Source organism: Panthera uncia, chromosome F2 (genome assembly GCF_023721935.1).
Source record: "Panthera uncia isolate 11264 chromosome F2, Puncia_PCG_1.0, whole genome shotgun sequence".
NCBI lineage: Eukaryota > Metazoa > Chordata > Mammalia > Carnivora > Felidae > Panthera > Panthera uncia.
Genome location: NC_064812.1, coordinates 22,327,070 through 22,351,005, shown reverse-complemented (window position 1 = coordinate 22,351,005; position 23,936 = coordinate 22,327,070). Strand labels below are relative to the sequence as shown.

At 37.2% G+C, this 23,936-nt stretch overlaps 1 protein-coding gene across 2 annotated transcripts in view; it reads right to left on the bottom strand.

The window, feature by feature from the left end:
* The window catches only part of EIF3H (eukaryotic translation initiation factor 3 subunit H), a 98,654-nt gene extending 75,172 nt beyond the window's left edge, over positions 1–23,482 (bottom strand). The window contains exons 1-2 of one of the 2 annotated variants that reach the window (XM_049632992.1): positions 23,316–23,482; positions 644–800 (exon numbers count right to left, since the gene is read on the bottom strand). In XM_049632992.1, coding sequence (XP_049488949.1) covers positions 644–800; positions 23,316–23,447 — 289 coding nt within the window. In that variant the 5' untranslated portion in view covers positions 23,448–23,482. Of the gene's footprint in view, positions 1–643; positions 801–16,388; positions 16,590–23,315 lie in introns of those variants that run through there. The other variant, XM_049632994.1, reaches the window with a different exon arrangement.
* Positions 23,483–23,936: the final 454 nt, after the last annotated feature.

Below are 23,936 nucleotides of genomic sequence, written 5' to 3'. Positions count from 1 at the left end.
AAAAACCCCAAAAACCTCCTGAAATGCTTAAGGAGTATCTTCTTTCTGAAATAGATAGCTAAGTTCATCTTCTCAAACATTAAAACAAAACACTACAGAAGAAAATGGATACTGGACACATAATGATGATCCTTGCCCTTCACGATGTAAGTTATTTGCAAGCTGATTTCATAATGGGAAAGTTTAACAACAACACAGTTTCTATCCAAATTACTAAAATCGGAATCTCAAATTCCAAATAAGGCCAAACTAATGAATCTTTTGATATAAATCCTCATTTCAAAGAATTTGCATAATCTGTTAATGTTTATTTATTTTTGAGCGAGAAAAAGCATGAGTGGGGGACGGGCAGAGGGAGAGGGAGACACAGAATCCGAAGCAGGCTCCAGGCTCCGAACTGTCAGCACAGAGACCAATTCGGGGCTCGAACCATGAGATCATGACCTGAGCAGAAGTTGAATGCTTAACCGACTGAGCCACCCAGGTGCCCCAAATTTGCCTAATTTTTTCAAGAAACTCTGAAATCAAGTGAACTAGACTGGCCTGATAGACTCCCAGTAAGAGATAATGAAAGGTTATGGTGAGAAATGTGTTAAAAATCATTTGTGTGCACTGCAAAGATTTTTGAAATGAGTACCCTTACCTTCATCAAAGTCAGCATCATCTTCTGTGTGTTGAGGGAAAGGAAAGCAGTTGGTAATTTCAAGACGATCTTCTACAACCAAGCCCAAAAGCACTCCCTGAACCACTTCAGTTCCTTGTCCTTCTTCTTGATAATGTTTGATTATTTTTAATACCACCTAAAAGAAAATACAGAAGTGAACTGAAAAATCATCCTTACAGGGGCTCCTGGGTGGCTTAGTCGGTTAAGCATCCGACTTCGGCTCAGGTCATGATCTCACGGTCCGTGAGTTCTAACCCCGCATCGGGCTCGGTGCTGCTAGCTCAGAGCCTGGAGCCTGCTTCAGACTCTGTGTCTCCCTCTCTCTGCCCCTCCCCTGTTCATGCTCTGTCTCTCTCTGTCTCAAAAATTAAAAAACATTAAAAATTTTTTTTCAAAAATCATCCTTACAGTTTTTATTTCCTTTATTTCAAGGGAAAAAAAAATGAACCATACAAGTAGGTTTGCAAAAAACACAGAATTATATAATAGAACCAATTTTCTTACAAATCAATTCTTACTCTGACACAAATAATAAGCTCACATAATCCAAACGTACACCTGAAACCCCTGGAGTCTGAAGACATGTCCAAAATGTCCATTTTTGACTTCAGGTCATGGCTCTGAAAGGTCTGGAATCCAGGAGCAGCTTCAAACAGTTTCGCCTCAATTCAAGGTCATTATAGAGGAAATGATCCTATTAACTTTTGTTAACAGGAGGATAATTTCCTGACACAGATGATAAAACCATCAATAACATAGAGATAAAGTCCTCAATTACCTGAAAACCTGAAAGCAGGCCACTCCCTTGACAATTTCTTAAATTCTCAAGATGGTTCCTGAACAAAACATCTCATTAAGTCAAGGGAAGCAACAATGGGAACATGTATCCAAGAAGGATCTGTTTGGTAACAGAAAAATCAAAGAGAACCCAGACTCCAGCACTACCTAATTTTCCTCAACCAGAAGGATATACCAAATAACCTCTAATAGAATAGAGAGGAGAAAGGTCGCACATCCAGGAAGTGGAAGAGCCAAGATTTAAACCAAGTCAAACTCCAAAGCTGTGTATTTTAACTTTAATCACAAGGAGACTTATGTTCATAGCAGTAATTCAGTAATTAAAACAATGGATTAGTCATAGACTTTGTGATGAACAGACCCCATAAAGGTACTATATCAACAAGATCCAGACCTCTTAAAGATCGCAAGCAGGAGGGAGAAGAGGGTTTTTTTTATTATTATTATTATTATTTACATTTATTCATTTTTGAGAGATAGAGACAGAGCACAAGTGGAGGAGGGGCACAGAGAGAGGGAGACACAGAATCCGAAGCAGGCTCCAGGCTCTGAGCTGTCAGCACAGAGCCCAACGTGGGGCTCGAACTCACAAACCGTGAGATCATGACCTGAGCCGAAGTCAGATGCTCAACCGAATGAGCCACCCAGGCGCCCTAGGAGGGAAAAGAATTTAATGTGGAAGAACCTCAACTGATTAAGACCTTCAAGAGTATGAAATGAAGAAAGTGCACAATTTTACACATTCCTTTAGAAAAGACCTCTCTATTTAAAAGGCACAGAATGAGCTTTGAGAGTCGTGCAGGCATGGGTAGGAGTTCCAGCTCCAACACTTACTGGCTGTCACCTTGCAAAAGCTATTTATTCTTCCTAAGTCTTTGATTTCTAATTTGCAACATGGAGCTGTCCAAAGCAATACTGACACCATTAAAAATGAGATAATGTATAGTAAATACTTCACACAGGGTCTGACATGTAATAAATGATATTATTGATTTTTGTCAAAAAAAAAAAAAAAAAAGCAGAACTATGGGGCTCCTGGGTGGCTCAGCTGGTTAAGCATCTGACTTCGGCTCAGGTCATGATCTCATGGTTCCTAGGTTCGAGCCCCAGCTGTACTGACAGCTCAGAGCCTGAAGCTGATTCTATGTGTGTGTGTCTCTCTCTGCCCCTCCCCTGCTCATGTGCGCGCGCTCTCTCTCTCTCTCAAAAATAAACATTAAAAATCAAAAAAAAAAAAAAGGAGAACTATTTAACTCCTATTCAACTTACCTCTTGGCTACAATTATTGTCACACTTAAAAAAGAAACACAGATGACCAAGAAGGGATAAAGAGAACTAATAAAAAGTTATTATAAACACACCTACCAACTTGTCTAGGTTGCCTAGGTTGTAGATACTTAATCCTATTAATGAGATCGCTGAATCACTGTTGAAATCAAAGTAAATGAGAGATGCTAGAATACTGCAAAGCTTAATGTAGATGTTTGGACAAACTCCAGAGCTGATTCCTAAACAGCTGGTGCTCGTGTGTGCAAAAAGGAGTGTTGCTGACAAGTACCCAGCAGTTTCACAAAGAAGCCAAGCCAAAACAACCTTATTTCCTTTTACAAATAAAACTGGGATGTGAGGAAATTATTATTATAATTGACAATGAGTTATCACAGTTCAAAAATAACTTACACTGTAACACTGACTTAACGCTAATAATAATGAACTATAAAGGGATGGGGGGTAGGAGGGCAATGTAACCAAACAGCACAGCAGCTTGACATGCCTGGCCAAAGAGTCAATGCAACTTCATACAGCATCAACAGAAGTACAGTGCTCCAACTAACAGAAACTATCATCTCTTTTCAGCATCACTGACCTATTCTAGTCACTTCTCTATATGATCAGAGAGAAAATTTACAGTAATAGTATCCAACTGAGAGAAAGGAGAAGCACATGGTTTAACTACCTGCTAAAGATGATCAACATAAGCAAGTGTACACAGGAAGGGGTAATTGTAAGAGAGAAAGCTTAAAACCCTGTGATGAGAACTACTTCAATAAATTCAAATCTCTCTCCACAGCAGGGACAATCACAAAGAGCACTTTCTAAACAGTGAGGCACTAGAGGATGTGTCTTACTTTGAAAGGCAAAATAAGGGCCACAGATGACAGTATCAGGAAACAAGACTTAAATTTTAAGGGTGAATTCTCTCTAACATTTAAGGTTATCCAAAATAAAAAGACTTAAGGAAAGGCTTGGTGATCACTAAAGTAATTTCAACTCTAGTATCTGTCATCTTGCCATTGTAATATAATCTCATAAAAGAGAGCATTCAAAAATTAAAAAAAAAAATTTTTATCAAAACTAAGCTAACTCATTTTTCTGACATTTTATGCTCTTATTTCCTATATACATGCTAAAATCTCAATTCTTTAGTTCAAAAAATAATGCAATGGACTTGCAATTCAAACTTGAGAGGAGATGTCAAAAGGAAATTCCTGATCAGAAGTAACAAATTTACATACAAGCTTTTGATATTCTACAGAAATAACAAGAATTTACTGTTTAAATAAAAATGTTGCATAATTTTTGGTATTTACAACACAAAAATCCATGTTCTGCTCATGGTCTCCCCTCTTAAATATTCTCATAAAAATGAAGAGACGTTTTATTCGCCCATCTTCAACATCCAAACAGGTACTGGCACATAAAAGATAACTCAAAAAGATCTGCTGAAGGACTGAATGCTGAACATTTATCAATCACTTCTATCAAACACTCCAGTCAGTGTCTTACATGCAATGACTCACTTAATCCCTAAAAGTACTCTATGAAGTCAGTAATATTTCTTCATTTATTTGACAGATGAGGAAACATATTCTGACACAAAATTATTAAATCAGGGAGGGGAGATAGGATTTCGAATTTCAAGGTACCTTTAATTACTTCATAATAAGTGAGTAACTTTGTAGTAACGAGGCTGAAACAGACAGAATGCAGGGGCAACAGCTCTTGAGGAAGCCCCTGTAACTAGGTTGCAGAAGCAGAGTTTTGTGCAAGAAGTAGGAAAGTTCAGTGTAAGGTTACAGGGTCAGGCAGCAAAAAGACTCTAAGAGAATGGTGTTAGAGGTCAAACGTTTTGTGCCCTGATCACTAGAAGTAGCATCAACAGGAAACCGCCATTAGTTGCTAGAATGCAATACAGCTTCTAATCTTTAAACAGCACTATTCTCACAAGCCACAAGATGGGAATGTTCTACCACAAAAGTCCTGTTTCAGTCAAGCTCATCCCCCTTTCACTTCCTTGCACTCCAACCAAACCATATGCCTCTGTCCCTAAAACAGTGCTGGTATATTTTTAATTAACCCTGTTTGTCATGCTTCCTCTTACTTTTAAAAACAGATACATGAAAGCTTAATATTCTCCAAAACAAAACATACTCCTATATTTTGTTTATTAAGTGTTCACAAATGACCCCACATACTCAAGAGCTCTATTATCACTTGTTCGCTTACCAAAATGGCCCGTGAGGTTTTTGGTTTTTTTTTTTTTTTAAATAAATGAAGAGAAGTCTTCACCCTGGCTACATATTAGAGCCATCAGTATTAAACACAAAACGAAACAAAAAAACAAAACCAAAAACCACCAAAGACACAAAAAGCTGATGCCTGAATCCAACCTCTGAGTTAATTGATCTGGGCTGAGATTCATATATTGGTTTGTGGGGATTTTGTTTCTTTATGGTTTTGTTTTAGATTCTCCAGGTGATTCTAACATCCTACTTCATTCTAACTTTTAATGTGGAAGTATGGGCCAGGCTTCCTCTTTTTAGTTCCTCAGATGACTGAAATGCACACAACTGGTTAAAACAAAGTTTCCTTTCCTGTTTTAAGACTCCCTGTGTTGATAAACAGTGAGAATACTGAGAAACACAGACCCAAAAGTGAACATTTTATTTATAAAAGCAGAAATATAAATATAAAATATAAATATATTTTATAAATACATATATATTTATACATATAAATCATATAAATTATATAAATATATAAATTATATAAATTATAAATACAAATATAAAAAGGAGAAATATCCTCCCAATAAGAGGAACTCAAGCCCTACTTGGAAGAATCTCTACAGCACAGAGATGAGAAGGAAGGAAGGTAATGCCAACAATCCATGCGAGAAGTATCAAGTGTTCTCTAAGACCTATGCCCCCATACTTAAAACTGCATATGAAGTGGGACGCCTGGGTGGCTCAGTTGGTTAAGAGTCTGACTCTAGGTTTCAGCTCAGGTCATGATCTGGAGGTTTGTGGGTTCGGGACCCACACAGGGCTCTGTCGCCTGCAGCGGAACCTGCTTGGGATTCTCTCTCCCTCTCTCTCTGCCCCTCCCTCACTCATACTGGCTCCATCTCTCTCAAAATAAATAAACAAACTTAAAAAAAAAACAAATGAAAAACAAAAACCCTGCTTATGGACTACTGTTGACCAGGTTTGTTTATCCTATAAATTCATGGGTAAATAAAAATTTTCCTACAAATTAAGCCTAAAGGATGGAAACATATTGGCCAGTAGAATTACCAAATTCTTCTACACCCCCAAACTTTGCCATACTCTGGGTCTAAGTGTTTAATAACCTACTTGATTTGCCCTGTGAAGTAAGTACTGGTCTCTGAATATGACAACTCTCCCTAGAATGGGTCTCCTAGCTTTCTGAGGTTTGCACATTCTCAAGCTGGGTGGATCTTAGAAAGGAATCTCAACTTGCAAGATAGTAAACAGAGGTCTCCTCTGCTGAAATTACCCTAGAGGAAACATTTTTTCCACTATTGTTTATTATTCAGTGAAGATAATTTGAAAGAGCAAAGTAAACTACTTCATCATCTCTAATGAACACAATACTAATTTTTAAAGTGTCTAGCTTTCTAAAAAAAATGAAAACCTAACTTTGACCAAAATGTTACACACAACAAAGTATTCTCAATATTATAGGATAAAATATGAACAATCTAAAATATGCAAATAAATTAATTATACCAGAAGTCCACAAACCTAAAATCTGAGTAATAAGTATGATGGATAAAATCTTCCATCCTCCCTGAAAAGAAACATTTAGCACAATCTCTAAGACCCATCAAAATCTTACCAAACTCAATTCCATACCAGGGAACAATTTAAATCTGACCAAAATAAAGATTATGCTGTCTGATGAATTAGAGTAATTTTCTATCAAATATGATATCTGCAAAGACCAGTTACTACAGACAGATTTGGAAGCTGTGCACAGAATCACCAGAATTGTTATTTTGGGCTTCTTTCATTCACTCATTTATCCATTCACCTAGGTATGTGCTGAATGACTTCTACAGGCCAGTTACCTCTGACAGGCCAACTGGGAAAATGAAACTAAAATCAAACACATAAAAAAGTATTTACTTTGATAGGGTTTATATTTTGGAATAGCAAATCTCAAAAGTTTTTAATCCTAAAGTTCCTTTTAACACTCTTAGAAATTACTGAGGACCCAAAAGAATTTTTACGTTGATATTTACATATTAGAAATTCAAAATGAAAAATGTTCCAAATAATTTATTCACTTAAAAACAATAACAGGGTTGGGGCGCCTGGGTGGCTCAGTCGGTTAGGCGGCCGACTTCGGCTCAGATCACGATCTCGCGGTCCGTGAGTTCGAGCCCCACGTCGGGCTCTGTGCTGACAACTCAGAGCCTGGAGCCTGTTTCAGATTCTGTGTCTCCCTCTCTCTCTGCCCCTCCCCTGTTCATGCTCTGTCTCTCTCTGTCTCAAAAATAAATAAACGTTAAAAAAAAAAAAAAAATTTAAAAAAAAAAAAAAAACAATAACAGGGGCGCCTGGGTGGTTCAGTCAGTTGAGCGACCGACTTCGGCTCAAGTCATGATCTCACAGCTCATGAGTTCCGAGCCCCACATCAGGCTGTGCTGACAGCTCAGAGCCTGGAGCCTGCTCCGGATTCTGTGTCTCCCTCTCTCTCTGCCCCTTCCCCACTCATGCTCTGTCTCTGTCTCAGAAATAAATAAACATTAAAAAATTTTTAGAAAATAATAAATAAAAACAACAATAACAAATGTATTACATGCTATCACAAAATACATTTGTTAGAAAAATAACTTTTCCAAAATAAAAGCAATCAGGATATAAAAAAATGACAGTTTCACATTTCTGTGTAACATTCACATTTTCAAAAAGAAATTTTAATCAGGATAGAAGAACAACATTGTTTCACATTTCTTGTGAATCCTATTAATGTCTAGTTTAATAAAAGACAACAAGATTCTCATATCTGCTTCTGCATTCAATCTTTTAATATCACACATCATGTAACATCCAGAAACTTCCATTAAACACTCATTCAAGAGTGAGAGTAAAAATGACAAATAATGTTTAAATATTACTATGAAAATAGTTTAGACTTCAGAGGCCCTCTATATAAAAGTGTAGGGGCTTCCCCCACTTTAAGAACCAGAACAACAATTAAGGTGAATGTGATTACAGATTGTGAATTGCACTCTGAAGAAAATAAAAAGGAGAGTAAAAGGTAGATAACCTTAAAGAGCATGGTCCAGGACAGGCCTCTCTGAGATGACACCTGAGCAGAGAAAACTGAAGAACAAGAAAGTGAGCTTGGGTGAAGCCAATATTTGCGAGCTATGGATTTTAAATAATAGTTTAAACAGAAATGCTAATATTTACTTTTCATGAAGCACACAAGTCACACTTCAGCAGAACAAAAAGGCCTAGAGATGGATGAACACTAGCACCATAGCAGCACACTTGCGTGTTTTTACCAAAAGCACTGGCATATAAATAATAAACCCAAACAGCTATGTCTTAAGATACCATTACATAATTCAAGATGAGCAATTTCAATTAATTTTTGTTAATTATAAAACAATATATTAACAAAATCCTTTCAAGAAATATTACCAAGACTTTAATCAGCAATATTTCTAACACCAGTGTCAGAGGTAATCTTTACCTGGTAAAATTATGTCTATGAAGCTACCACACAAAATTCCTCTGTCAAAGGTAGCAACTCTAAGAAAGTTCAGGGTCAAAAAGTAAACTACTTAAGAACTATATCTGGAACTGTTAGGCCTTGCAATATGCCAATTTGAAGAACCTGAATATGCCAATTTGAGTACATGAAAGATATGTATTTCTGTTAAATATGCTATATTTCTAAAAAAGTTTAAATAACCAACTAAGTGAGACAAAGAAATCAACAACCAGAGCATTAACCTGTGAGTTAACACAGGAGTGCCCAAAGGTGCATCAGACCTGGTCTAATACCCAAGAGCTAGGAGCTGAATTGCAATCCAATCTCTGTCCTGGATCATAAGATGGTGTCCTGAACTTCTAAGTCAGGAAAGTGGAAACCAAGACCTTTCCAAACAGTTACAGCTCCATGAAAAAGTACTGGTGGAAAGGTAGAAAACAGTAATTGCAGTTATCTTATAGTTAAATATAAACTTACTACTTGCTACATGACCCAAATTCCTATTCCTAGGAATTCAAGAGAAATGAAAACACATCCAAAGATATGTCCACAACTGTTCACAACAGCATTACTCATAACAGCTAAAAACTGAAAGCAACCCAAAAGCCCACCAAACTTAGACAAATTCCAATATATCCATTCTATGTACTACTACTCAGCAAAACAAAAGAGCAAAAGATCAGTACAATAGAGAGGAATCTCAAAAACATTATGTGAAATGAAAGAAGTCAAACAAAATGCTATGTACTGTAAGATTTATTTTTATGGAATTCTGGAAAAGGCAAAACAAAACCCCTAGGTAGTTAATCGCCTAAGGCAGGTGAAGGCCTACTGACTGCAGAAGGGCACACTCTTTAGGGTGAAGCAACTATTTCACACCTTGATGTGGTGGGGACTATGTAGTTGTTCACAGCTACAAAAGTTCATCACACTATACACCTAAAATAAGTGGATTTTATTCTGCATAAATAATACCTTAACTTTAGAAACCTGTACACATTTGTAAAAGTCTGATGAAGAAACAATTCATTTGACCCACTACTAATTTCTTCTCAATTTAGAGTTCAAAGATCCCCTGAAATGCTTATAAGGAGCTAGGTTAAAAACCACTGCTACATCCCTGCATTATGTATAAGATAAGGTTTATTTAACTATATATAAACTCAAGTTTATAATAACTCATGTTTACAATAAGCCCAGGCAATCAAGAATTAAACTGTACTGTTTTAGAAGCCAAAAAAGTATAATATTTAAAATTTTCCCACTATTTTAAAATATTTTGAAATTTAATGAGATTAATTAGGTATTTAAGAGACATTTTCTACATATTTAAGGCATTTTCCTGGAAGAAAAGTCTGTGGCATTCATCATACTCCCAAAGATGCCCATGACACACAAAGAGTTAGAGTTTTCAAAATTAATTAAAAAGGTATTATATACATGCAGTTATGCTTTTATGTTTGCATCAACAAGAATGGTGTGGAAGGACGTATCTTTTCTTATGAATTTCTGTTACTGCTTACTTACTTATAATAAGTATGCATTTGTTTTCAATTCAAAAAACATCAAATAAAGAAAAAGTTAACAGAAAAGACTTTAAAATCCAGCAGTCACTGCAATTTACTACATGAAGTCTCACCAAAGAAACCTAATTTCTTTTTGACAGTGTTACTGAGTTGACACAATATGGACACATCTTGATTTAAGTATATTTTTTTAGGTATGTTAAAAAGGGAGGGGGTTGGGCTGAATAAGTGGCTTTGAAAGGAGAAGATGAAAAAATACACACTATAAAGCCTGAGCACCTGCTGACTTTAAATTCTAATCTCTTGCTGATATGGTTACACTTCAACTCTATTCACAGATGCCATTGCACTCACATACACAAATGACTGGACAATATGCATATACACACACCATCAAGGTGAAAGAAGTAACTTCTGGATATACAGACTGGTTTTCAACAAACAGATCTGTTTAAGAGAAGCCTAATGTAAACCAATTACAAATCAGCAAACTATCAATTCAAACTTTGAGCAAATAGCAATAAAGCTTCACCAAGAAAAGCAGCATGTTTCCCACACTCCCTGGAGTAGACATCAAAAGGATCTGTTTAAAGTTCAGTTAGAATTAGGGACATAAGGAGTTTTAAATTGTTAGAACTATACCATCATGTTTAACCTTCCTTTATAAAGTTAAGTTCATAAGGAATGTTCACAGGTTGCAAACTCTATTATGTGTACCTAGAATAAGAAAACACTAAATCCACTAGTTCATCTTTTTAAACAGCTAGTGGTATTTAATAATCACAGTAATATTTTAGCTACAGTACTATTAAATAAATTAGACTCTGGTTATAGGAAGATGCTATTAGCTAAATAAAATAGGTATGCAAATCGTTTGTAACAGGGCTTCTCAGGCAATCAGTGGTGAAGAACTCATTTTCCTCCAGTCCCTCACAGACCAATACCGTAGTAAAAAAATAAAACTTGTAAGAAAAGTGACATTTTAAAGAAAGACACAGAAAATACAAGCCCAAGGATCATACTCTGGCTATCACAGCAACATCATGCTGCGATACAAGTTTCGAAACAATCCCAATCCTGTGCTTATCTCACACAAACCACAAACAGTTCACAAACCACACCCTTACTTTAGGTAGCACTGGGTTTACAGAGGAGGTAACATTAGGCAGATAGACCATTTCCTCCTAACTCCAGAAGCTGGAAATTCAGACTTTATAACCAAACACTTCTTAATTTATGTCACTGATATGAAGTCTCTCAAAACATGACAGTATTCCAACAGATGGGAACTCCAAACTGTGGGGCTATCAAACCCATAGTTTCTCTACCACTCCACGCTGCTTCTATAGGAGAGAACAGGCATACCCCTTAGATGGCGTCAAACCACTATTCTCTCAGTTCTGATTCCACTCTGAACAATATATTTTTAACGGGTAAAAACAAATCTATTTCAGCAGCAGGAGCCCACTTTCAATCGTAAGCTCTATAAGACAAAAGAAAGTAAATTATCCAGAGACTGTGCCCAGCTGAAGCCCCGACATTCACACTTGATTTGCTGTCTTCCATTTGTTGTACAAAGTAACTCTAAAACTAACCTTTATTTCTTTCAAAAAAAAATGTTCAAGTGAGAGAGAAAACTTTAGTAAAAGCTTAAAAATTAATTCTTATCAATGTATACACAAATGTGAACCTCTGGTCTGTACAAACAGAAAAATCATATAGCACAGTTGAGAGGCTGGGGCACTAGAACTCAAAGTTTGAGTGCCAGCTCTGTGGCCTTAGGCAAGTTAACTAGATAGGATCACCTACCTCCTGGGGAGATAAGTCAGTCAGTCAGTGCCCATCTCACAGCACTGCTGCAAGGATTAAAAAACAATACACCCAGGGGCGCCTGGGTGGCTCAGTCGGTTGAGTGTCCGGCTTCGGCTCAGGTCATGATCTCACGGTTCATGGGTTCGAGCCCCGCGTCGGGCTCTGTGCTGACAGCTCAGAGCCTGGAGCCTGTTTCAGATTCTGTGTCTCCTTCTCTCTGTGACCCTCCCCCGTTCATGCTCTGTCTCTCTCTGTCTCAAAAATAAATAAACATTAAAAAAAAAAACTTTAAAAAAAAATTAAAAAAAATAAAAAAAAAAAAAAACAATACACCCAAAGTACCCAGCCCACAGGCCTAGCAAATTCTCCCAAAGTACCCAGCCCACAGGCCTAGCAAATTCTCGGTAAAACTTTTGTTAGCTACTGCTTCAATTACTATAATAAACATTTCACCTAACCCATTCACTCATCCATCCACCTATCCAACAAATATTTAGTGACTAGAACATGCAAGGTATCTTCATGGCACTGACACTGGTTTCCCCAGACTGTTCAGTTTATTCCTGAGATCTTCTTTCAGTCTAGTAAGATGTAAATATAGCTCATTAAAAATCAACTACCTGACAACAAAGTTCCAATTCTGTTGACTTATCAGTCATCTTGATCTAGAACTATCTGTATATACCACAAGGTTTCAAAAGAAGATTTTTTGAAATCTGCTTTAAAAAGGCGAAGGTAAGAGTAAATTGACTTCTTTGAAACAGCAGTGCATGTTGGGGCGCCTGGGTGGCTCAGCTGGTTGAGCGTCCGACTTCGGCTCAGGTCTTGTTCTCGCAGTGTGTGAGTTCAAGCCCCACTTCGGGCTCTGTGCTGACAGCTCAGAGCCTGGAGCCTGCTTCAGATTCTGTGTCTCCCTCTCTCTCTGCCCCTTCTCTGCTCAAGCTCTGTCTCTGTCTCAAAAATAAATAAAAACATTTAAAAAAAATTTAAAAAAAAGAAACAGCGGTGCATGCATGTGTTTATGTATGTACAGAGGTTCCCTTAAAAACATCATTATCCGTGGGGCGCCTGGGTGGCTCAGTCAGTTAAGCAACAAACTTGGGCTCCAGCCACGACCTTACCACTTGTGGGTTCGAGCACCGCATGGCTCTGTGCTTACAGCTCAGAGCCTGGAACTTGCTTTGGATTCAGTGTCTCACCCTCTCTGCCCCTCCCCCCATGCACACTTTCTCTCTCACTCTCAAAAAATGAATAATAAACATTAAAAAAAATTTTTTTAATTAAAAAAAAATCACTATCCTGCTAAAAGTAAGGACTAGATCCCCTCCATAAGAGTTTCTTAGGTCTGAAATAGAAAGGCAAGGCCCAACTGCACCAGTTGCTGGCCATTTGGAGAAGAGGTCAGGCGTTCCTAGGCTGGCTTTATTCCAGTTTTGTAGATTCTGGGAGGTAAGGTCCACAGCCTGAATTTCTCACATCAATCACTGTCAAAGAACAGCTAGTACCATAGAAGAATTTTAGTCTCAAAGAAACTGTAATGCCACAGAATCTCCCCTTAGCATATTCTGTAAAGTCAATAACTAGACTTTCATTTAATTCTGGCTTCTTTCACTGACTGACCTGTGAACTTGGCAGTTTTCTTATTTGGTTAAGCCTAGATCATTTTTTTCTAACACTGAACAAAGAAGGTAGTTACTGCCAAAATGTAAATTCAAAAAGCAGAAAGCAGCATTAGTCTTAAATTTAACACATTTTATGGCTCAAGTGGGATAGGGGTTCCATTTCATAACTGGCTGAGTCAAATAATAAATAGGATTTAAATCACTGCTGTTCAGTTTTGATGTGAAAGAAATTTAAGTAACTTCAATAGCAAAAAAAAAAAAAAAAATTTTTTTTTTGCTCCTGATACATATGGGATTAGTTGCAATGCTCCAAAACACTTAATCAATATCACCTCTATAATATTTCAGTTGAAAGAGCATACTTCATTATTATTCTCTTGGATCTAATGTTCATCGATGGTCCACAGTTTTGAAGTTAAATCATCTAATAACTTGGGAAAAGGGGGAGAAGGGCAAAGCAGTCTCAAGAATTTTAGCAGAGTAACACTGCTCTCCTCACAAAAATTACTCATGAGAAAAGTACAATGATGTAATCAAACATACAAAAGTATAATCGCAATTAAATGTTAAATGATGAGGTTTTATTTTTAACATTAAGTTTATACTTTACCAACTCAATATACATAACCGATCTGCAAATTTTCCCACGTGTAGCTGGAAAGGAGTTTTTCCAAAGTAAAATGAGTGATAAAAAAGCTAAGCTGGAATAAATTTATGTCCTCTCACATACAAAACAAACCAAAAAATTTCAAAACTGTTCTCTACTTCCTAACACATTTACGTTTGTTATCCTGGGGAGCAGGAGCCACAGTTTAATTAGAAGGCCTTTAAGTGATCTAGGGGCACCTGGATTACTATTTATTTCTGCTTCCTTAACAGGAGGCAGTGCTGGCTAAAATAAGTTGAGAAGGAAACACTAAAAAGAGTAACTGTGACTGCCTCTGCGAAGAGGGTGGTTGAAGACAGGAATGAAAAGTGAGAGCTTCTTTTACTACATACTCTTTTTGTCTTTTAATTTGTATACCATATGCACCCAAATGGCTGTTTAATTAAATACGCTTAATATATTAAAAGGACTTCAGTTTTCCAGTATAAAAAATACACCACAGTGATACCAGGAGAAGGTGATTATTCACCTTCTTTCTCAAGAGGTCTCTCAGAACTGAACTGAAGATTATGCATTTCTGCACAAAATATAAAACAGGGGTTTTCTTCTATCCAAAAAGAAAAGATTTTGGTTTTAACTGTTTTAAAGGCTACTCTTAAACCAAATTTGAAAACAGTACTACAAGCCCTCATTTGGAGGCCAACAACAAAAGGTAAAGAAGATCTTAATAGTCAGGCTATCAACTTGGATTTTATTTTGTAATGGGGATTTTCCAAAGGGTTTTTGCATTACTATCCTTTACCTACTCAGCACCATTGTGTGTGATGGCCAAGTACAAAACAGATTCTGTAAGACCTGTCACATGAGAGTTTTGCAGTAATTCAGAAAGGAAAGTGAGAAATGAATAGTGCAGACAACACAGTTACAGACTCACTATGTAAGTGAGTGATCTTAAGAGAATCCGAGGGAGAGCCTACAGAGCAATCAAGGATGATACCAGAAGCCTGGGTGACTTAGGCAGATGGTGATGGCACTAACAGACAACAGGAAGTATTTTATTGACTTGAATCATTGTAACAAGTATGTTAGCATACTAACATGCACACTTAATTTGCACACTTAATTTTAAAAATAAAGACTAAGATCTGTAAAACTCTTAACTTTCCATTAGTAACAGTGCCAAGAAGCAGCACTCCAATAGTCTGCACATGGGAAAAGAAACTGTACTATGCAACTATTCTGGAATAATTTGGCAACATGCTTTAAAATCATGCATAACCTTCAAGCCATTAACTTCAGCTCTAGGTATTTATTAAAGCACAGGAAAACCACTAGAAAAGTAAACCCCAAAATCCTAACAGTGCTACCTATACTCATATTATGAGCTTATAAACTGAGTAATTTTCTTTCTGGGTTTTCTTTGTGTGTAATTTCTCCAAACTTCCCTTACAATGAATATATACAGTTTTTGGTTAAAATAATCATAGTTTAGCACATTACTATTGTCCCATAGATAAACAAACATTTTCTACTTACATCAAATGAAGCTAGTTGGGGACAAGGATAGAAGTATAGAAGGTACTGAGAAAAAAAAAAATTCTTATTTATCATCAGGACACAATGAATACCTGTGATGTTTAGGTACTATTTGGGGTAAAAAATAAAATTTTATGCCAAATACAGTGGCTATTCAGACTCAAACAGTAAAAGTTTTATATTTTGACTAAGTTAATACTGAATTACCACTATTTTACTGAATCAATTTTTTTCTCTTCTATTTTTGGGCTTGGTACCAACATTAACAAAAATACAGGGTACTACTCTGGCATAAGCCAGTCTCCATTTCAGCCCTTTCAGTTTTATTGAAACAAATACAGTTTGTCACCATATAGATGGAGATGTACATTACACTGTACTTTTCCTATTAAATCTAATCTTTACGGGATATAACCATTTTACAGAATAACAGTCCTTTATGGGAACAACCAGGGCTATTTTCTCTTTAAGTATATTTTCTTATATCTTGCCCAAGGAAATAATATCCAAGTACCATAATTTAAATGATATTTTACAAAAAACATTTATGAACTAAAGTCCAAGAGAAAAGCAAATACCACCAAGTTTTCATGTTAAGTGCTGAAGTCAGAAGCTTTCATCTTAAGAAACTAAGGTAGACTTGGTAAAGTACAGGTGAGAATATCTGACCACAAAATAAGAGTGGCAAAGACCCTCACCAAAGCCTAATGCTTTCTAGAGGCTTGTCTCCCCAGTATGAAGACTAGGACTGAGCTAAAAGCCCAGAAAAATGTTGCCGAGACTTAAAATACCTGGTGTTGCTCAGCAAAGCTCTTGAAATCTCGGATATTAAGCTGAAGATCAGAATTTATAATTATATAGGGGCTAGCTGAAGCCAAAGGTGACAAGAAAACAAAAGATGAAAAACCAGTAAATATCGTGCACCCACAGCCTTTTAATGTCAAAACAGGCATTTGAAGAGTTAACATATGCCATCTCATCTGGGCCAGATATGCTACAACTGAAGTTAAAATCTTTTGTTATCTTCCTTTACTTGGTAACACATGGAGTTTGGAATCCCACTGTAACTAATACCAACTATTTAAATCAATACCAACTACAAAAACTGTCACTAGCAATAATTAAACATCAATAGGAAATTATATATATTAAGCTGCTATTTATTACAGTAAGAAGGCCATGTGTTATCCTCATATTAAAGAAGAAATTAAGGCCCAGAGATGCTCATTTATTATCAGTTATTAAATCAGGCGATCTCATGGATCACCTCCATGAGAAATACCATGTAAGCTGGGCTCCTTAAACTATCCCAAGGCAGCTACAAGAAACAACATTACTACAGCTTGTTATCACTAATGTATACGCCATAAGCTAAGAAATCATGGTCAGAAAGTTTTTTCAAAAAGAAAATGGATTTCAATAAGCCCTGGGACCTGAAGGGAAAGGAACAAAAGTCCAGGATGTCTGCAAGATTATCTAAATCTTAAAAGCATCCTGAGAAGTCAGGCTTAGATCTGCCTACCCTAAGGAAAGTAAACTACCTTACTTAGGAATACCTACCAACACTCCTCTCAATTCTCTTTAACATTCCTCCTGTTTTCTTCAGTGTTGATTCCCCAATGTCTTAAGTCTGTGTGACTGGTTGGCTAAAGACTGCCTTTTTCCAAACAAGAATATTTACTAAGTTGACTTCTTTTAGCTACAAATAATCTCCTCAAACATGACAGATTATTGGGGCGCCTGGGTGGCTCAGCCGGTTAAGCGTTTTGACTTCAGCTCAGGTCATGATCTCACGGTTTGTCGGTTCGAGCCCCATGTCGGGCTCTGTGCTGACAGCTCAGAGCCTGGAGCCTGCTTTAGATTCTGTGTCTCCCTCTCTCTCTCTCTCTCTGCCCCTCCCCTGCTCATGCTCTGTCTCTCTTTCTCTCAAAAGTAAACGTTAACAATGTATATATATATAAGACAGATTATTAAATCTAAAGATTCCAATATATTAGCTTTCTTGTGCATTTTAAAGTTTTAACTCTGTAAGAGACCCAAGTTTTAGAAAATACACTTCCTGATGCTTGAGCAGGAACACTAGATTCTTTACATTGTGAACACTGTATTTCTATTTCCCCTTATCCTAACATTCATCAAGTCACATAATCTATATGTATATGAGCTTCCTCATTTATAAAACAGGGATAATAATGGTTCCCAAATCAGAGTTGTTACAGGGCTTCAATGCTGTAATATAAAGTACTTTAAATAGTACCTGGCACATAAGAGCAAACATCTACTGAGTCCTTACAACGTATGAAGTAGTTGTAATAATGGAAAGCAAAATGCATCAAAGATGCCAATTTGTGATATGGGTCCAAGCTCTAGAATAAATTCACTGTATGCTCTTGAAAAGCCACTCAGTTTCTATGAGTGACTAAATCATATGTATAATCCAGCTAATCCTGGTTCTATCAGCTCCCGGAGTTCCTAAAATATAATAATGTATGTCAAATTTTTTATCTACTATAAAAAGCTATTGCTTTCGACTAGGAACACCTTACTTGCCAAAGTAAAAATACAACTAAGTGGTCAAAATGTCAGACTGCACACTTAATTTAATCTCATTCAGAGTGTGTGTTTGGTCTCACTTTAAAAATAATGCTGGGGCGCCTGGGTGGCTCAGTCGGTTGAGCGTCTAACTTCAGCTCAAGTCAGGATCTCACAGTTCGTGAGTTTGAACCCCACATCGGGCTCTGTGCTGACAGCTCAGAGCCTGGAGCCTGTTTCAGATTCTGTGTCTCCCTTTCTCTGCCTCTTTCGCGCTCATGCTCTGTCTCTGTCTCTCAAAAATGAATAAACGTTTAAAAAAAATTTTTTTTTTAAATAATGCTAACAAGACTGCTTATCTGGTTTTCCGTTGTAGCAAATGAGAAGCTGGAAATAAAAAGGGTAAAAGCCATACAAGTTTAACAACAAAAACAAAACCAAAAAAAAAAAAAAAATGCAGCCAATTAGATAAATTACTCAAGGCACCTAAATTCAAAAACAGGGGACATTACAGAAATAAACACATGTGAATACCCATAGGGATTCTGGAGGACTACTGTCCAGTATGGGGCAATAAATTATGCTTTTAATGATACTACTAAGTCATCAAAACATAGCTAAGTGATACAAGCCACATTCACTATTCTGACTAAAGAGGCAGAAATTTACGTAATACACTGCAAAAAGATTTATAATTAAAATGTCTAAAATGTAAACGTTTTGGTGCTTGAAAGACTTTCAAGTTACCTGGCTGAAATATACATAAAAAGCAACTTATTTATTCTTTACTGAAGTCAGAAAACTGAAAGAAGAAGCCAAGAGCCACACAATTTTTGGGGGGCCAAACTGTGTTTTACTTGAGCCATGGACTTTAGACAAGAGCTTCCATTTCATAGTTTAACAAACTGTTATCTAGTCTTTATAACTTCATGTAGTCTCCCACACACACACACACACACAACGTACAGACATACATGTCATAGCACAGTACAAGCCCTTTACAAATTTGAATTATTCATTTCAGTTCACATAGCACTTCCACCAACATTTTCTCATTAGATCTGAATCACCACCAGGTAAGTAAGGCAGATAACATCAACCCTAAAAGCTGTTGTGAGAATCAGACATAGTCTCACCAAACCTTCCTTCACAGGGTCTTGTAAATAGCAGGTGCTCAAAAAACATTAGAGATTTTTCTTATAGGTATGACACTGATGCTTAAAAAGAGGAAGAAATATGGGCAAGTTTATAAAGTTCACTGGTCTCACTCCTGTGTTTCTCACAAACACTCACTCCTGTGTTTCTCACAAACACACCATTAATCTCTACAAAGCATTTACTGACCCAGTTTCCTCATGATTCATTTTCAAGAAAATTTCTTGTACCACAGAACTGTATTAATTCACTCACAATATCTGAGTGCTTTCTATGGGTCAGTCACTGTTCTAGACACTTGCAAATATTGCAGTGAATAAGCCTGACATTGGTCCTGCTCTCCAGAAGTTGGTATTTTAGTGTATTTTTTAGTGTGAGAAGACAAACAAGCAACAAATAAATAAGAGACTTTCAACAGTAACAAGGGCCTAAAAGTCAGATAAAAGGGTCAATGAACTGATGTAGCCTCTTTAGAGTAGTCAGAAAGTACCCGTGAGGTAATATCTGAGCTGACACCTGAATGACAAAGGATACAGAACTCTTACTTTTTCATTTACTAGTAACATCCTCTACCTTACTTCCAATAAAAGAGAAATGAGGTAGCCAACAACTTTAAATAAGGTAACTTTTTGCATAAAACAGAAAAACAAAATTTGAAAGGAAGTAAATTTCAGTGGTAATCATTTTTAAGCACCAGAACTATGAAAAGTACAAGTATTTTACAATTTTACCTTCAAATGATCATCTCAGTGAGAAAGGAAAAATAAACAATAAACTATCAATTAACAGTCTATGCTCACATGCCAGGATGAGAGATACAACTGTCATAAAAAGTTCAGATAAAGGAAAAGATCAATGTGAACCAGAACAATACTTTTCAAACATTAAGATTCTATACAGTAGATCAAGAAGGGGCCCTGAGATTCTGAAATACTGTATTTCTGCATTTCTAACAAGGTACCAGGTAAGCCCAATTCCACTGGTCTTGCTGGCCCATGGAAAGATTCAAACTGGTCTGGGGGAACAAGGTAGCTTTTACAGGAAAAGTTCAACAGGAACAATTAGTTTGATCTTTTCTAGGAACAATGAGATCACCTGACTGCAATAAAAATCCACTCTTCCATTCCCGGAGGATTCACTTAGCACCAACTCTGTGCAGGGTACAGTAAAAGTCAAATTGACAAGTCTAATGGAACAGATGATTAAAAGATTCTTGAAAGATACCATTTCACACAAGGAAAATAAGCCATCTATAACTGTCCATTATCAGTCAGATGAGGACAATTACATCACATTCATACAATGAGATGCTCTATAGTAATGGAAATGAATTACTGTCACTTAGTCTAGAATGGACTAATCTCAAAAACAATGTGACATATACATATATATGACTCAGGACATGGGAGAACATGTACTATGATTTAATTCATATTTCATTTATTTTATTAATATACACAGGCAAAACTAAACAGATTATTTAGGAATACTCTATGGTGAAGCTATAAAGAAAACACAATCACTGAAACAAAGTTCACAATAGTGATTACAGGATGCAAAGAAGGGATGGGAGGAAAGGATGAAATAAGGGAATAGGCTTCAAGGATTTTCGTAATGTCCTATTTCTCACACTGAATGGCAGGTAACTGGATGTTTATTTTGTGATTATTTAAATTGTGTATTATAAGCACTATTTTTCACGTATGACATATTTTGATATTTTTTATAGTTCTTTGCTAATGCTATCAATGATTTTTCTGAAAACTGAATCAGGGAATTAGTAGTAGTAGAGATTCTAACAACAGTGAGTTGAAGCAAAAATGGAAAAATACAACTATAGACAATTCTTTAACCATTGACTTCAAGAGGGAAAAAAGTGGGGACTAAGAATGGAGCGCAGACTGTTAAATGAAAAAGAACTGAGCATTTTAATACAGGAGAGTCCTGACAACATTTACATGTTAAGGGGAAGGTAATTATTAAAGATACAGAAGATGTGATGAAACAGGAGCAAAGGAAGGAAGGGTTCAATACAAGAAAAATTGGTCTTGTCCATTAACAAAATGCCAAGAACAAATGTGATTAAACATGAGGTCAATCATAGTTCTGTGTGGCTGGAATGTACACTTAATAAGAGGCTTGGAAAATTAACCTGAACACAAAGCAAGGGCAACATCACTGAAAACATTTCAGGAAGGAAGCTAACAAGATCTAAACTTTCACATTAAGTGAATGTTTTAAGGAAAGTACGAAAGATGGACTGAAGAGGACTAGGAGAACAATTCGAGATACCACTAAAATAATCTGTAAAAGGTATCAGAACATGAACTAGGAATAGTATAAGAATAAAACGAAATATTGTATTCATTCATTCATCCTGTCTATGTTGGTTAAAAGGTTCTGTATTGAGAATATACCACATAAACACAGTCCCTAGCCTGCCCTCAGTAGCTTACATTTCTGTGGGGGAGACAAGAAAGCAAACAAGACAGTTACAGGCAGTGGAAAATGCTATGAAACAGAGTGGTGTGATGGAGGATGATGCGGAGGGAACTACATTTGACAGGGTTGGTAGGCAAGACCTTTCTTAAAACGGGGCATTTAAGTCAACAACCTAAAGGAAAAAAAGAAGCCACCAAGTAGGAAGAAATACTTGAAGTATTTCAGGAAGAGAAAACAATGAACTAAAATGTCACTGTGAATGCAGCCTAGAAAAAAGGATGAGGGGAGCTTGGAGAAAGACACAAGAATAGCAGGACCTTGAAAGATGTGGTAAGAAGTCTGTATTTTATTGCAGGTGAATGTGGTTGATGGCATATAGATGAGAAGCAAATGAATTTGATATATTTTGGAGATGGAACCAACAGGACGTGCTGAGACTGAATGCTGGGGGTTGGGGGGAGAACAAATATAGGTTAATACCGAAGTTTTCCGATTTGTTCAAATGGGTAGATGGTAATCCCATTTACTACTATGGGAGAGACTGAGGTAAGACCAAGGAGGGGGAGAGGGTAAGGAACGGGGAGATAGCAATAATCTTATTTTGGACAAGTTAAATTTGAGATGCCTATAAAATAGCCAAATAGCAATGTCAAGCAGGCAGTAAGGTATTCAAGCGTGGCATTCAAAAACCAAGTCTGGCAAAAATTATAAATCAGAATACAAGTAATATTTAAAGCCACAAGAAGGGAACTTAAGGAGTGTCTACTACTGTAACTTTTTGTAACACAAGTAATAATAATTAAGCAACTACGATGAAATGGTAACTTACAACGTCCCAGAGACTGTTCTAGTTATTGACACATTTTTCGGCCAATTTTAATCCTCAAAACAACTAAAATGAGGAAAATAAGTATAAAGAGGTTAACTTAGCCAATATTATTCAGCTAATTTTGGAGGTAAGACTCAAACCCAAGCAGTCTGGCTCCAGCAGTGTGCTATTACCTACTTTGTTACACTATCTCAGGCATAGACCTGATAGAATGATGCCTAAACCCAAATCCTGAGGAACTCCAACATTCACAGATGAAGAAAGGAGACGCCAACACAAAAGATGTTCATTCCCACTGCATGGTTTCAGTAAACGCTGAGCCACAAACTCAGAAGTGTCTACAGAGTAAATCTCCACTTAGCAAGTTACAGATGTCAGGTCCCAGCAGGGAAGCAATGGAGTTTACTTTATCTTCCAAAAGCCCTAGATTCCTAGATCCTTCTGGACACCTCCTTCACCTATTTGTCTCCCCGAAGAGTCCTTCTCCAAATCCAAGCATCTCAAAACAAGACCTCAAAGATCTGTCACACTCACCCCTAGTTTCTATTCCCTATCTCAGACCTCAACTCCCCCGATGGATGGCAGAGAAAGCTGTCGCGCCTCCCAACAAAAAGTAAAGACGAAAGAGAAAGGTCCAAGGGGAAAAACTTGTCCCAGTCTCACCAGGCCCAGTGGCGAGGCTGCCAAGCAGCACGTCGGGCAGGACTCGACTAAGAACTGAGCTGCCTACGTGGGCCTGGGGAAACGGAACCCCACTCACCAAGCCATCTATCTGCACTTGTTTCACGGCCGAATCTCCGGACCCGCCTTTGCTTTTGCCTTTCCCCGCCGGGCCGGTGGTGGAGCTGGAAGAAGCGGCGGCGGAACCGGTGCCTTCCTTGCGGGACGCCATCTTTCCAAACAGACAGGAAAAAAGAGAAACGTGAGTGACCGGAAGCGGAAGTACGAGCTTTACGTGATGTCATGCACAGTCCGGGGCTCGAGGGGCGGAGCTGAGAGGAAAAACTGGAGTGGGGCTCCGCCTCCCTTTTCTTTTTCCAGCCTCACCTCCTTCGCCGAAGTAATCCTCTGCGCATGTGCGCTATGTGTTTGAGGCTTTTATTCTTCTCTTTGAATGCTGTAAGAGAGAAGTAGACTTCTTAGAATATTTTACACCTTATGTTTAGTCAGTGTCCATTAGTCAAGTAAGTTGATCATAACAGCATTTTATTTCACATTTTATGTAGCGTCTCGCCTAATCATTTTTCTTTCTTTTTTTTTTTTTAATGTTTTTATTTATTTTTGAGACAGAGACAGAGCATGAGCAGGTGAGGGGCAGAGAGCGAGGGAGACACAGAATCTGAAGCAGGCTCCAGGCTCTGAGCTGTCAGCACAGAGCCCG